At 48.1% G+C, this 14491-nt stretch overlaps 1 protein-coding gene across 8 annotated transcripts in view; it reads left to right on the forward strand.

The window, feature by feature from the left end:
- PAK5 (p21 (RAC1) activated kinase 5) overlaps nt 1-14292 on the forward strand; it is a 155986-nt gene extending 141694 nt beyond the window's left edge. For all 8 annotated transcript variants that reach the window (XM_079298552.1, XM_079298551.1, XM_079298553.1 and 5 more), the window contains 6 exons: nt 2843-3334; nt 5002-5135; nt 6740-6866; nt 9317-9442; nt 11500-11634; nt 12203-14292. In XM_079298552.1, the coding sequence (XP_079154678.1) occupies nt 2843-3334; nt 5002-5135; nt 6740-6866; nt 9317-9442; nt 11500-11634; nt 12203-12358 (1170 nt within the window). In that variant the 3' untranslated portion in view covers nt 12359-14292. The remainder of the gene's footprint in view (nt 1-2842; nt 3335-5001; nt 5136-6739; nt 6867-9316; nt 9443-11499; nt 11635-12202) is intronic.
- The last annotated feature ends 199 nt before the right edge of the window (nt 14293-14491 follow it).

Raw genomic sequence — 14491 nt, forward strand, 5'->3', positions numbered from 1 at the left:
GCAGCTCTGTGTGACTGCTGCCTGCCTCCTGTGTGGAGCAGGGAGTCTTGGCGATTTCCACCAGCAAAGCACCGAGAGTAACCTTGGCCTTTGTGATATCAGTGTGATTTACAGACCATCCCTTCTACATCTTTACCTGGCAAACTAAAGCCTGATCGAATGGAAATCCTTTGCATGTCACAGAGGGGTGAGTGCATCCCACTGGGACACAGGGATGTGGGCTCTGGGCTGTGGCTGTGTCTGTGCCGCAGTCCCACTGCAGAGTGCACAAGGACACCCTGCCCAGGCAGCATCCTCATGGGGAGGGCACCCCCCAGGAACTAGCAGGTATTCCTCTGCTGTTCCCAGTACAAACAGGCATCACTGTCACCAGAGTGGCAGCTGAAATGAGTTTAGGCACCGTGCTACATCCATATTTTAATGGCGAAAAGACCCGAGTGCCGATGTGGCCGATGTGAAAGATTCAACTGTGCCGTGATGGATGTCATGTCACAGCTTTGGCTGCTCCTTTCAGCTGATCTTGAATGACTGTGGACTGTTTTCTTCTTTCCTTTGTAGTATTTAAAGAATTTCTGTTCAGTAGGTGACTGCATTCAGTAGCAGAAATAGAATTATTAGTGGAATAACATGTGTTTGATTTTGCCATGATGAGCAGCACTGCATCAGGACCCGTGCTCGGAGGAGAGCTTCAGCTGATTTACTCATTATAGCTCCTGACTTTTTGTAACATTTCTCAGGATTCAGGAAGTGGGTTTACATTGTACAGCAATGCTAACCTCAAAAAGCTTCTGAAAACTCTCAGCAAGTACATACACTGAACCCCTGAATTTTCATTCTAAAATTTCACAGCAGAATATTCTTTTGCCACTGTGTTAAGCCTAGGGCATACTCAGAAATACCAGACATGGGTGTTGCCTCAAATAATTCATTGGCATGGATTGAATTTCTAGACCAGGTTTTCCCTCTCTCAGTGTTGCAAAGAAAATGGTGTATTTACAGCCAAAGCAATAAATTATTTGTCCCTACACACACAGATATATAGGACAGGGTTAGATTGAGTTCCCCTCCCTCCACCAAACCATCTGAGCACTTCTCCACATTAATTAGTTTGGCAGGTGTAATGTCCTTCATGAAATTCATGATGTCTGTGACTCCCTCCTATTTGATGGCTGTCCCTGCCTGATGGAGGAAGGGAAATGATGGCTGTAATTATGTGGATTTTTGCCTAAACAATCCCATCATCCTGGGAGGCAGCTGTGCAGCCCTGTTTGTGCTCGCCGGGTGCTCCTGATGCCTCCATGCAAGCAGACTCCAGCTCTTCCCAGGGAAGCCTCTGAGCAGCCTCAGGAGAGGCATTCCCTCTCCCCTGCTGAAGCTGGGGTGGAGTGAATGGATGTGCACGCCCGGCTCAGGCGGGAGGTGAAGCACTGACATGAAATTGCTCTGGAGCTCTGCTGCCCACACTGAGGCGACTCTGGCTCCAAACTCCTCCTCTCTGTGCAGGGCCCGCGGTGATAAATTGATGCTGCGGCAGATTTTTCTTTTTTTTTTTTTTTTTTTTTTTTTTTTTGCAGTCTTAGCATAAAATGGTCAAATGATGTTCCACCGCAGAATTCAATTTCACAGTTCAGTTGGGTCCTTGATTACACTGCCAAATTCAGATTAATGTGCATTTAACTAACATGGATCAGGGACTCCTGGCCGGCAGCCAGCAGTAATAGTAGAAACCGTGAGCTGTGTAGAGTTTGCTGCTCTGTCCATCCCTGTGCACTGCCACTGAAATTGATTGATTAAATGAACTCATTGCCATAATTATTTGTAATTGTGCTACATGATGAGCCTGTGTCAAACCGCCCCCCTGCCCTGAGATGCTCCACACATCATCAGGAGTCACGTATTGTAAATGTGATGATGTTCTTTTCCAGAGGAAAAAAAATAAAATTTTGGGGTGGGTTTTTTGTTCTGCATTTTTTGGGGGGGGGGATTAGTTTGGATAGAAGAAAGCAAACTGTTATGTTTGTAAATGTTATACATTCATTAGCCTTCAATGTAAGAAGCTTAGAGAAGCTTGAGAAATACAAAAAATAGAAGGGAACCTTACAAATGAACAAGGCTTCCCATTGGCATAATTTCCTTTGCGATTTTCTCTGATTTCAGATGAAAATTAACAGATTTGTGACATTGCAGTTAAGTAGTGCATCACTGTGGAAAATTATTTAAGAAATGGTGAATTGAATTAGGCTCCTCGTTGAACTCTTGTAAGCAGTCACTCAACAGCTCTAGCAAGACAGGAGATGACAGGGATTTTAGGGTACCACCACCTCCACAAGGAGAGGTTGGGTTATCCCTGGATTCCTGGAGAAAAACATTTAAAAAGGCTAAGAGCTGAGAATCTTAATCTGAGTACTGGCAAGAGGCAAATTGGAATTTGCCAGAGGGCAAATTTTGGCTGGATGTGAGAAGGATGGATTCTTGGAGGAAATGGCCCAGAGAGCCTGCAGGGCACTGCAGATGCAGAGCAAACACACTTTTCTGAGCACAGGTCCCTTCCACACCAAGCAAAGACTGTTGGATGTACAAACAGGTACATGCATGGATGAATGGGCCTGAGAATCATGGACCTGCCCAGCCTCATGTGCTGAGGGCACTGCAGCCCTCAGGGGTGTGCAAATCCTTGCCCAGGGCAGGGCAGCAGTGCCACGCTGGGCAGAACGGGTACAATGTGGGAGGGAGCACGCTGTGCCAGCTCTGCTGGGACCCCAGGGCTGCTGGAGAAATGGAGTGGAGGGGCAGGGAGAAAGGTGCTGCCCCCCCAGCCTCACTCTGGGCATTTGTGTTGCAGGTGGATTATGACCGAGCACAGCTGGTCGTCAGCCCGCCGCTCTCCGGGTCGGACACCTACCCCCGGGGCCCAGTCAAGCTACCTCAGAGTCAGAGCAAAGTCAGCTACTCCAGCAGCAGCTACCAGTACCCTCTGGTCTACCACAAAGCCCCCCACTATCACCAGCCGCCCCTCCAGCCCGGCTCTCCCTACATCTCCACCGCCTCCTACCCCAGCTCCCCCAGTATCACATCAAGTGCTTACCCTCCCCCCAGCTGGGGCTCCTCCTCGGAGCAGCAGCCCTCCAGGGTGTCCCATGAACAGTTCCGAGCTGCCCTGCAGCTCGTGGTGAGCCCCGGCGACCCCCGGGAGTACCTGGACAACTTCATCAAGATCGGCGAGGGCTCCACGGGCATCGTGTGCATCGCCACCGAGAAGCACACGGGCAAGCAGGTGGCTGTGAAGAAGATGGACCTCAGGAAACAGCAGAGGAGGGAGCTGCTCTTCAACGAGGTACCTGGGTTGGGGGGGTGCCTCGGGATTTTTAGGCAGTCGATTCAACAGCAGACATGGGCCAAATGCCACCATCAGGAGCCAAATTAATACATTTCTAAAAGAGGTGGTGGGTCTTGCACGCAGCTGTGCTTGTATAAATGTTGTACAGCCATACCAGTTTCAAGGTTTCTCCTCCTGGCTTGAAACCTCTAATGCTGTCACAGGAAACAGCTGAGAAATGTATCAGCTGGTCCATGCTGTGTATCAGGTGCTCAGACATAGCCCAGCTGCTTTTTTGTTTCTGTCTCCTGACACAGTTTATTCTTCCAAGAGGGAGGATCCAAACTAAGCAGACTATTCCAGACCAGGAGTGCTGTGTTTCTGGCATACACATGCTTTTTGTTTCCTCCCTCCTTCCTCTCCTAACCATCAACACTCCCTTTGCTTTTTTGATGGTTACTAAGCTAAGAGCTGGCAGTCCTTTTTTATGGAACTGAGTCTGTTAATTCCCACATCTCCTTTCCTGAGTGGTTGCAGCCAGTTCAAAGCCCACACTTTCTTGTGGGAGACTTTTCCCCATGTACCTGATTTTAAATTTCAGAACAGTGGTTTTTGTTTGCCATTTTTTCTCCCAGTTTGGGGCTTGAGTGTACCTTCTGCAACTTGAAGACTTTCTCCTTTTTTCAACTTCTTATTCCCTTAAAGCATCTGGTGGAGTGTGTTCACTGCTCTCTTTTTGGGATCACTTGTAAATATCGTGATCAATACCAAAAACACTACAGGATCCCAAGGAAACCTCCTGTGAGAATGAGCCTTTTAATTCTATCTTGTATTTCCTATACACTGTATCTTCTCTCAGCACATGACAGATTGGTTTCATTGAAACCTTTAAAAACTGCTTGTTTTTTAATTACAATATTAAACAACAAACTTCACCTGAGTCTTCTTTACACAGTGCACAACTGTCCTGTTATTTGGGGCTTGGCTTTGCCTCTGCTGGAGGCTGTGGTGGCTCTAACTGAGCATCTCTTGAGCAGCAACATCTTGAAGCAGGTCCCACATGCTGTGCAGGACCAAGCTGCTTCCCTGACACGCTCCAGTCACTCATGTCCTCTGAAAATCTGCTGTCAGCAGGGATGAAATCCCTCTGTCTGTGATGAAGCCTTGCCTGTTCTCTCTCCTGGTTGCCATTTCTTGTTGGTACTTCTCTGGTGTGCCTAACTCAGAGTACACAAAAACCCATAAGCCTTTCAGGAGTCTCTTTGAGTGAGTTTTCTGGGGTCTTACTCTCCAGCATTCTGTTGAAAATCTGTGCAAAGTACCATTTACTTTTATGAAAATGACTTTGATGCGTTCACTGATTGATCAGGTGAAAAAAAAATTGCTATACTGAAAGCAGTTGGCAATAAAAAACAATTAAATAAACAGGTCTGTTCCTACAGGCTGCAATAAAACAATTATCTACTGTTTATACTCTATCAACTAGAGATTCCTTCTTCCTCCCGGTGCATTTATGATGACTGATATTTTTATGTAAATATATTGATTTTGTTTATGCACCAGCATAAGGATTAGGGAGGACGTGATTCATCGCAGAACCTTTGCCTCAGCAGCAGCGAAAAAGAAGGTCAGAAGAAGAGTCAGATAAAGCTTGTAGCACTGCTCATCCCTTTGTGCCCTTGCAGGTTGTGATCATGAGGGATTACCACCACGAGAACGTGGTGGACATGTACAACAGTTACCTGGTGGGGGACGAGCTCTGGGTGGTGATGGAGTTCCTGGAGGGCGGCGCGCTGACCGACATCGTCACTCACACCAGGTGGGCTGGGAGAACAGAAAGCTGCATCAAGTACACGTGCATGGGGAATGTGTGTGCATGTGTTCTATAGCTAAATGCAGTTACAACATACATAGCAGGCTGGATATAGTGTCATCAGTGAGCCAGAATTGCAGATGAACTCCTGTGAACACCAGAATTTGCTAAATCATAGGGGGAAAAAATAGCTGAGAGGGCCCCTGGGAGATGGGGATTTGCTTACACTTCAGAAGGTAGTTTAGCAGCAACACAAATTTTATCCATTACTTCCTAAAATGAAAAAAGAAAAAAGTTCCTTTTCCTGTTTGGTGATCTGTGTTGTTGGGTTTACTGTAATAACCATGTCTGTTTGAAGGGTAGTTTCTCCTCACAAAGGTTATCTGCAAACCAAGTCTAAAACATAAGAGGAAAAGTAATTTTATATCAGAATATTTGTGCCAATGGTGGAGCACATTCCTGTATTTCATTTACACTCTTAAAGTAGGAAATTAGCCAGCACAAGAGCTGCAGTGTATGGAACTGCTCTCCTCTTCTGAGGAGAGATATTAGATTTTACAGCCCTCTTTACATCTGCTCTTTGCTCATCTGCTTCTGATGAACTGGATAAAATGAGATAGGGAACAGGGATTCTTTATTTAATTTCTTCCTCTTGAACAAAAGAAAATTAAAATTTCCACACCAAACCAGCAGGAGAGTATTTAGGGGAGCAAGAACAAAAGCAAGGAATTATAAATTAGAAAATTTGTGTTCTCTCCTAGTTTAATGATGCTCTTAGATCCTACCAAGAGTTATAACAGAGGTGTTTTATTTTTTAGTGTTACCCTAGCTTATGTGCTGAAATAAATCTCAATATTGCAAGTGTTTGCCAAACCATTTAAAAGCTCTATCTTAAATGTTTCTGACAGAAGTTTAACAGCAAACGTTATTCCCAGGACACCACTTCTTAAGAACTGCCATCTATTTTTTAACTCAAAATTATATTTTCTTAATCTTTTGGGTGGGTTTTTTTTTTCACACTGCATGACCTTCCCTCAAAGATTTTGCTAAAATACTGCAAATGGCAATCGAATTAAAGCACTCCATGGGTGTTCTTCTGCTCATGGAAAAGAGATGCTGGGGACATCAGCAGTGGGACAGTGGCACCAGAGTGCACAGCCCATCCCAGGCATTGCACTGTAGCTGGGGACTCTTGTCTGTTTTTCTGCTGAAATAACCAGAATGCTCTCAGAGAGCTACAGCCCAGGGCCTGGTGCTTTGCCTGCACAATTAAGGGTGTTTTTTCTCATATTTATTCCCCACCTGTTTCCTTCCCAGTCGTGATGCCTGCTTGGCAAGCAGTGAGCTTACTGTAAATAAGGCATTGCTGTGATTTCCCAGAGAGAAACAGGCACATGGCACACTCAGCTTTAGTGGTGCTGCAGGGAGAGTGAGCCAGCCCTCACTGCAGGGCTGCTGCCCACACCTCATGCCCGGTTCCGGTCAGAAATGGGATCGGGGCTCTGCCCCCACTAGCAGATCCGCTGCCCGGTGGTGTGGGTGGGAGCCGGTGCTCTCCGATGCCCTGTGGGCGTTGCCCAGCGCTGAGTGTGTTTCCCTTGCTGCCGCAGGATGAACGAGGAGCAGATCGCCACGGTGTGTGTGTCGGTGCTGAGGGCGCTGTCCTACCTGCACAACCAGGGCGTTATCCACCGCGACATCAAGAGCGACTCCATCCTGCTCACCAGCGACGGCAGGGTGAGCCCGGACAACACCCTGCACGGGTGTTCCCTGCCTGGGAACCAGCCGATCCGGGCCGGGGAACCACGGGGTGTGACCCGCTAACAACCTGTCACAGGGGGTGAATGACTTGTGAGAGGGCTGAGTCCAAATAACACAGGCCTGGCCTCGCTGGGGATTGGCATCTGTGCTTCAGGAAGAGTCCCTGGGGAGGGACTGGAGCCTCAAAGGCAGTGGCAGAGGAAACTAGACACTAAGGGTGATGATCAGGTGATGGGAGACCTCCTTTTGGGCTGCAGCACTCCTACCCTGATGCCTTTCAAAAAACACTTCCTTTTTACCACATTTAGTTATCATTTACTTAGCAGTTTCTGTACACGTGCTCTGCTTCCCCAAGCAAGTTGGGAGGCCCAACATCAATCTATGCAAATAGGAAATAATCTACATTACTGCTGAGACCCTCCCCAGATGGTAAGAATAGCTTCCACACTTCCAAGATGCTTGATAAAACCTGTCCCACAGTTCAATTTAAATAACTTGCGCTGTCTTTGTGTTGTTAATGAGCAGGGGGAGAAGGGGAGCCAATGCTGCACGACTTACTCAGTAAACAAAACATAGTTTGCACACAAAAAAATGAAGGGTTGCTCCACTGGCCTTACACACCTAAGACCTGGAGGGTTGGACTGAGCCCAAGAGCTTTGGTTTGGAACCAGATCCAGACCTTCCCCTTCCAGAGCTCTTGGCTTCCAGGCCTGGTCTGACTCCATAGCCAAAGGCTTGCCTGTCTGATCTGATGCCCACTTCACCAAGGGAGAGGGATTTTCATCCTGCAGCAATCCCAGGCTGCTCCTGGTAATCCTGTCAAGGAAAGAAAATCCCATGTGTAGGAGTTTTCCCGTTGTGATTTCAGTTCATGTTGCTGAAATAACATCTGATCTGCTCTCGAGGTCTGTATACAGTGCTTCATTATACTCATTACTCCAGTCCTTATTATCTGCATTGCAGATTTCTTCATGGCTGTGTTGAGCAATTATCTTTTTTTAGAAAATCGTCGTCTTTTATGTACTCGAATGAGCAATAGATATGCAAAACCTCTTGTGCTCCTACAAAAGAAGATTGGGCTCTGCTTCCAAAATATGCATTATTTCTTCCATTCTTCATCCTGTAAACTGAAAAACACATTTAGCGTGGAGAACTTGGCTATTATTGGCTTTGTTTTAGAAATACCAACAGTCATTTCATAATTCTGTTGAAAATAATGCCCGTAACTTTTTAAAAAAGTAATGTCTGTGATGAGCCCCAAAAGAAAGCAATTGATTGCTGACAGTAAGTCTACACAATGCAGGGATTTATGCAGCTTGCCACTCCACTTGTCCTGGGGCTCTTTGGGCTCACTTTGTATCCCCAGACACGGAGTATTTGGTGGGATACACACCCTGTGGACCTTGGGCAGGGGTCACCATTGAACTGTGCAGTGGAGGTCAGGAATATGTCCAGGAAAATCCCTTTGAGAGCTTCCAGGCTTCCAAATAAGTACTTGAGGGTTTAAAAAAAAAGATTTTAGCCTTAAGGAGCAATCTGTTTCTGGAAGGGGGTGATGCCACCAACTCTCACACCAGCTTGTTGTGGTTGGAGGAGTTTTCACCTTGGCATTGTACAGCGACAGAGAGGGGGAGGTGATAATTTTCCATAATTTTTGTTGTTAAAAAAAAACTGTCATAAAAGTGTGAGCCAGGCACATGATGCAGCAGGAGCTGCTCTCCGGAGTGCTTGTGTATCCCATTATTTCTATTTCAGGTCACTGTCACAGCTACTCAAGGACAGTTCTAATTCCTGAGTTCCCAAGCAAAGGGGACAGGTTAACTCTTTGGCAAGGAGTCTTGCACCCTTCCCTGCCTTCTCCAGCTTAGCTCTCCTGCTGCATAAAAATGGCAGCTTCTTCAGTGATAGCCCACACTGTGAGGTCCTGGGCTTGACAAAGGGGTTTTATTTTCTGTGGGTGCTACAAAGGAATGGGTGAATGTCACTTGTTTCTCACATTTTCTGCCAAACTCAAGAATTGTACAAACTGGTACAAACCACAGGAGGGGTGTGTGTCAATTGGAATATGTGTATTACTGGATATCACATGCATAACTACAAACACAGGGGTTCTGTTTGGAATATTTTGTTTTCCTTCTATTTTTAAGTGTTATAAGCCATTTATCACCTCCACATCCTTTGCTGGTGGAGAGGCAATGGGCTGTGACAGATGATATCAGGAATGAGCACCATTGCCACTCTCCTGCATCTCCCCTTCACTTTAATGAGCTGAGTGTTCCCATCTCCAGACACTCCTCCAGAGCTGGGTTGTGTCCTGTCCTGGGAAAATGCTGCAGCTCCATCCCTGTCCCTGCAGCTTCAGCTGGAGGTGTGTCTTGGAGGAGTTTATCCTGTTACTCAAGAGGGGCTTTTGCTTCTTTTCACAGATAAAATTGTCTGACTTTGGGTTCTGTGCCCAAGTGTCAAAGGAGGTCCCCAGGAGGAAGTCCCTGGTTGGGACACCGTATTGGATGGCACCAGAGGTGATATCCCGCCTGCCCTACAGCACTGAGGTGAGCACAGCAGGCACCCCACAGGAGCTGTCCAGCTCCCCGTGGCACTGAGGTGAGCACAGCAGGCACTCCAGAGGGGCTATCCCAGGAGGGGTTATCCCTACAGCACCCAGGTGAGTTCAGCACTGCTGGAGGGGATATCCCAACCCTGTAGAGCTCTGTCAGAGCTGTGCAGTTCAGAAGTATTTGCAGAGCTGTGCTAATAGCAGCAATTACGTTTGCCCCAGAGTGCTGCATTGTGCCTGGTTTGAAAGTATTTCCCCAAGATGAAGTTATTAAATAACAGCTCCATGTAGCTCTCTTAGCAGTGTAATGCTTTTACATGAACCCATCAGCTTGGGATGCTGTAGTGAGAGGAACTGGCCTCATTTGCACGTTGTGAAAGGCCCTTTGCTGCTGTTTACTATCAAGTCTGTGGGCTGGAGCTGCAGTCACAGGCGTGCACACCTGTGTGTGCCAAAGCAGCAGCCCCCTCACACGGCCCTCCTGCACAGCCCAGTCCCATCAGTATTTGCACAGGGCCACTCTGCTTCCATCCAGCTGCAGCCTTTCCCTGCCTCTGGAGGAGTGCCAGCAGAAGCACGGGTCCTGTCGGAGGGTCCCAAAGCTGGGTGTGTTGCATTGTCACCCTCTGTGTTAGGATTGGTCTCCACATGGGTTCATTCACTGCAGTCATTGCTGTCAGCAGTTGAGACAGGGTAGGAGAAGCACCTCCGTGGGAGCCGTTTCAAGCACTGCCAGATGTTCTGAGAAAGGCAACGCACACATTTTTGCTGGAACGCTTCAGAGGAGCCCAGCAAGGTGGGGGGACTGGGCAGCTCTGCAGAGCCGTGCCCCGCCCATTAGGCAGCTGTGAGTCACCCGTGCACTCCTGCCCCGGCAGCCTGGGAAGAGCAGTCCCTGTGCCGCGCTCAGCCGTGACAGTGACTCACAGCTCCCCAGCGGGGACACGGCTGCTCTGCAGGACAGAGAGCAGCTGCGGAGCTCAGCCCTGCCAGCAGACTGAGCCGGGGACACGGCTGTGCTTACCCACAGCTACACATACACATACCTATATGGAATATAGATACTAGAAATGCAGATATACACCGGCAAGGGGAGGTGAGCTGAGCAGGAGCTGCTCCATCCTCACTCTGCTCTGGCACAGCACAAAGAGCACCCTGCAGGCACTGCTCTCCACGCAGGATCTGTGCTGTTGTAGAAGACATTCCAGAGATAATAGCATCAACTATTAATAGCCCATTAATAGCTTAGGGGGATTATAAAGTGGATGAACTTAGGGCTGCATTAAGTTTCCCCACCAGAAGGGAAAGGGGAGAAAAAAGGATTTAAGCTAAAGGATAGTGTTGGCAAAAGAGCAAAAGCAGAATGAACTGGCCCTGGCTGTATTTGGGCTGGCAAATGACAGGAATTACAGTCATCAGAGGGCTGGGATTCTGAAGCAGCTCTGCAGCAGGCCAAGACTAAGAAAAAGATTTCTTTTATATAATTTTTTTTCTTTTGAGCTGCAGCTGAATTGCTTTCCAAAGGTCTTACATAATGTGCTACCTGTGCTGGTTGTGAACATTCCTGTGTGTAGTGAGTGCTTGCATTGCCTTGGGGGTCTTGAACGGAGTTCCTGGAGTCTTCAAGCTTCAGGGGAATAGAGTAAGAGATTTCCCAGCAGCTGAGGTGTACCCTGCTCTCCAGCAGTGCAGAGCCAGCCTGGGGCTGGCGTTCAGTGGCTGCAAATCAGTGCAGCTGGAATGCAGGGCAGAGGACACTGCCTCTCCAAGGCATGGAGCTTCCAGTGGGCAGCACCTAAGCCAGCTACAGAGGCAGGTTTGTAAGCCCCTGCTAATCTGTTTTGTCAAGGCACTCACTGCTCAGAAGAAGAGCCATGGTTGCCTGGCTGAAACAGGAAGATGGATGGTGCTGTCTGGCCAGACCGCTGGCTTAGGCTGGCGGCAGCCACAGCGTGAGCAGCTCCGGGCTTTGCACAGTCCCAGCGCTGAGCCCGTTGTGTTGCTGCCCCCCTGCCCTGGCAGCAGTGCTCAGGAGCCCTGTGTGTGTTGCAGGTGGACATCTGGTCCCTGGGCATCATGGTGATCGAGATGATCGATGGGGAGCCCCCGTACTTCAACGAGCCGCCGCTGCAGGCCATGCGCCGCATCCGCGACAACCTCCCGCCCCGCGTGAAGGACGTGCACAAGGTCAGCTTCCCTGGGCTCAGGGCTTTGCACAGCCCATGTCCAGGGCACTGTAGGCACACCCCTGCACCCCCAGACAATACCTTACATCTCTAGGGGGCACCTTGAGTCCTGCACAGAACTGCTGTGGGGTGGAGGTGCAGCCAAACCCATCCATACAGCCTTGTCTGTGCCTGAGCCTGGCACTGCCTTTGCAGCCAGTGAGGCAAAGGGAGCTGGGCACAGCCTCGTGCTCCCTGTGCTTCCCAGCCTGCCCAAGGAGCAGAGCAGCTCAGCTCATCAGCCCTGCTCTGGGTGGGACGGTACATCCATGTGAGGTGCCAAAGCCTTTGGGCACCTCCCAGCTGGGGTGTGTTTCCATCAGACCTGAGCCCTCAGCCTGCCTTAATGCTGTTGATACCCAAATACTTCAAACATGAGCGGCACAGCAAAGACCCACAGCCTTTAACTCAGCTCAGCTGTTGAAATTGGGAAGATCAGTGTCCCTTGTCTTCCCAAGAAAGCAGCATGCACAGAGCCAGCATAGCTGGGAGTGCTTTTTCCCACCCCTAATGCCAGTGTGGTGTTGCAGGTCTCCTCGGTCCTCCGGGGCTTCCTGGACTCGATGCTGGTGCGAGAGCCCTCGCAGAGAGCCACGGCCCAGGAGCTGCTGAGACACCCCTTCCTCAAACTGGCTGGGCCCCCCTCCTGCATCGTGCCCCTCATGAGGCAGCACAGGCACCGCTGAAGCTTTTTGGGAAGAGGTCAGTGCGGGACCTGGCTGGTGGCGTGTGGGATCCGCAGGCAGGGAGGAGAAGCTTGTGAAGGAAAGCAGCCCTGTGGAAATAGCGTGGTGTACAGAACCCCAGAGTGCAGCAGTGCTCTGTGTGCTCCCGCTGGGACAGGGACAGGGAGCAGCCCAGCCCTGCTCCTGCACTCCCAGCACTGTCCTCTGCTGGGCCAGCCGGGCAGAAAGCACCAACTGCCAACGCTGGAAACGTGATTTAGCAGAGGAGAGCACAGCCAGAGCGAACACCTGAACTTTACTGCAGGCTACAGCACTTCTGTTTCAGAAGAACACTTTTCTGACAAAGCAAAGCACTTTTTATCTCGGTCAGAGCAGCGCAATGTATTTTGCAACAAGTTTGTAATTTTCTGTACAGTACGTTTTGATAACTTGCAGTACTTTGTCATGTAACTGTTGTGTTAGTTGAAGTTATAAGTGTAACCTAGCGAGAATTTGAGAAGAAGTTTCCTACTTTTTTTAACCCTTTTGAAAACAGGAGAAAAAGAAAAAGAAAAAAAAAAACCACAACCACCTTTAGGAAGTTGTAAGGTTTTGCAGATTTCCCATGGGGTGAGGAGGGGGCTCATCCCACCCTCAAGGCAGCTGGAAGAGCCAAGGATGTGGCAGGAGCACCTGGCTTGGGCCACTCTGTGACAGGGGCAGCCCCAGCTCTGGGTGTCCCTTTCCCCCCTCCCAGCCTGGGCTGATCCCTCTTATTTTATACCACCACAAGGCCAGTTCTGCCACCACAGAAGCCTCCACGATTTGTGTCACACTCTGGCAGTGGAGAGGGAGGGCAGTAGCTCCTCCTCCTGCCCAGAGGGATCCCCAGAGCTCAGGCAGAGCTGTGGGCTGGGAGGGGAGGAGATGGGATGAGCTGCCAGGCATTTGCCATAAGGAGAAGTCGTGCTGCTGTCTAGACCTTTTTGAATGTTGATGCAACAGTTGACTACTGCAGTACAATTTTGTGTTATTTGTTGGATGACTTTGCATGTTAACTGTAGGCCTAAATAGATTTGCCTTTAAAATTTTTAGAAGTGCTTCATAATTAATTTTATTTATTAACAATTAGTTGTTTTTAATTATGTATAATACAAAAGCCATGTTTTTCAAGTTTGTTTTTTTTTTTCTTACTGACCTCATTTTATGGTATCTTTAAGAACCACAAAGCCAACTTTGTGAAAACACAGTTTCTTTCTTATAATGGAATTTCATAGTTAATAAATTAATTGTTATTTATTGTAGTAAATTATAACCAAACATCTAAACCTGGCAGGAGCTGTTGTTTAAATATCTTCCTCTGGGAGAAAAGAGTTGCCAATAGTAAAGAAGCTCCTTTAGTTTTGCCCTTAAAGAATATTTGGAGGGAGAGAAGCAATTGAAAAAAAAAAACCAAAAGGAGATAAGGATGACCTGGAACATGGAATAGATGTTCTTACATCAGTGTCTTATCCCCACTGCTCTCTCCCTACCCCTGTTTGCACATTTGAAGACACTGAAGAAAATGGTTTTGGCTCCCGCCGCCCCCAGCTCCCGGAGCCCACCCGGCTGGGAGCACCCACAGCCTCCCAGGGCTCTCTTTTGTAGTCTTGACAACTCAGGAAACCAGGCTGCACAGTCCAGGCAACGGCACAACTTAATACTCGCCACAAAATTACCTTTTTTAACCATCTTTGAATAAAAAAAGGGGTTGGTGGGAGGTTTTTCTTCAATATTCAGCACATTTTAGGCTGTACAAGTGAAGAATTTTCTGCAACTTTCTTATTATTAGATACTTTAAACAGTGTTCATCAAGTTTACTGAGAGTTTTGTCGATTTCAGAGGGGTTTTTTTGTGACCACCAGCTACTGGTGAGACAAATGCACATGCAAGTTAAATAAATAAATTAATAAACACTTAAAGTTTCAGTGTGGGTTTTTTTTCCCCCCATGCCTTTTTTCTACTTCATACATTTGATTCAGTCCCACTGTACTGGACCAGATAAAGAAAAAAGTGTTCTTATACAAACATACATACACATATATATAAAAGATGCACATGTGTATGAGACACACACATAAATATATATAAACAGTGATTTATAGAGCTGCCCCA

Source organism: Erithacus rubecula (genome assembly GCF_903797595.1).
Source record: "Erithacus rubecula genome assembly, chromosome: 2".
Lineage (NCBI taxonomy): Eukaryota > Metazoa > Chordata > Aves > Passeriformes > Muscicapidae > Erithacus > Erithacus rubecula.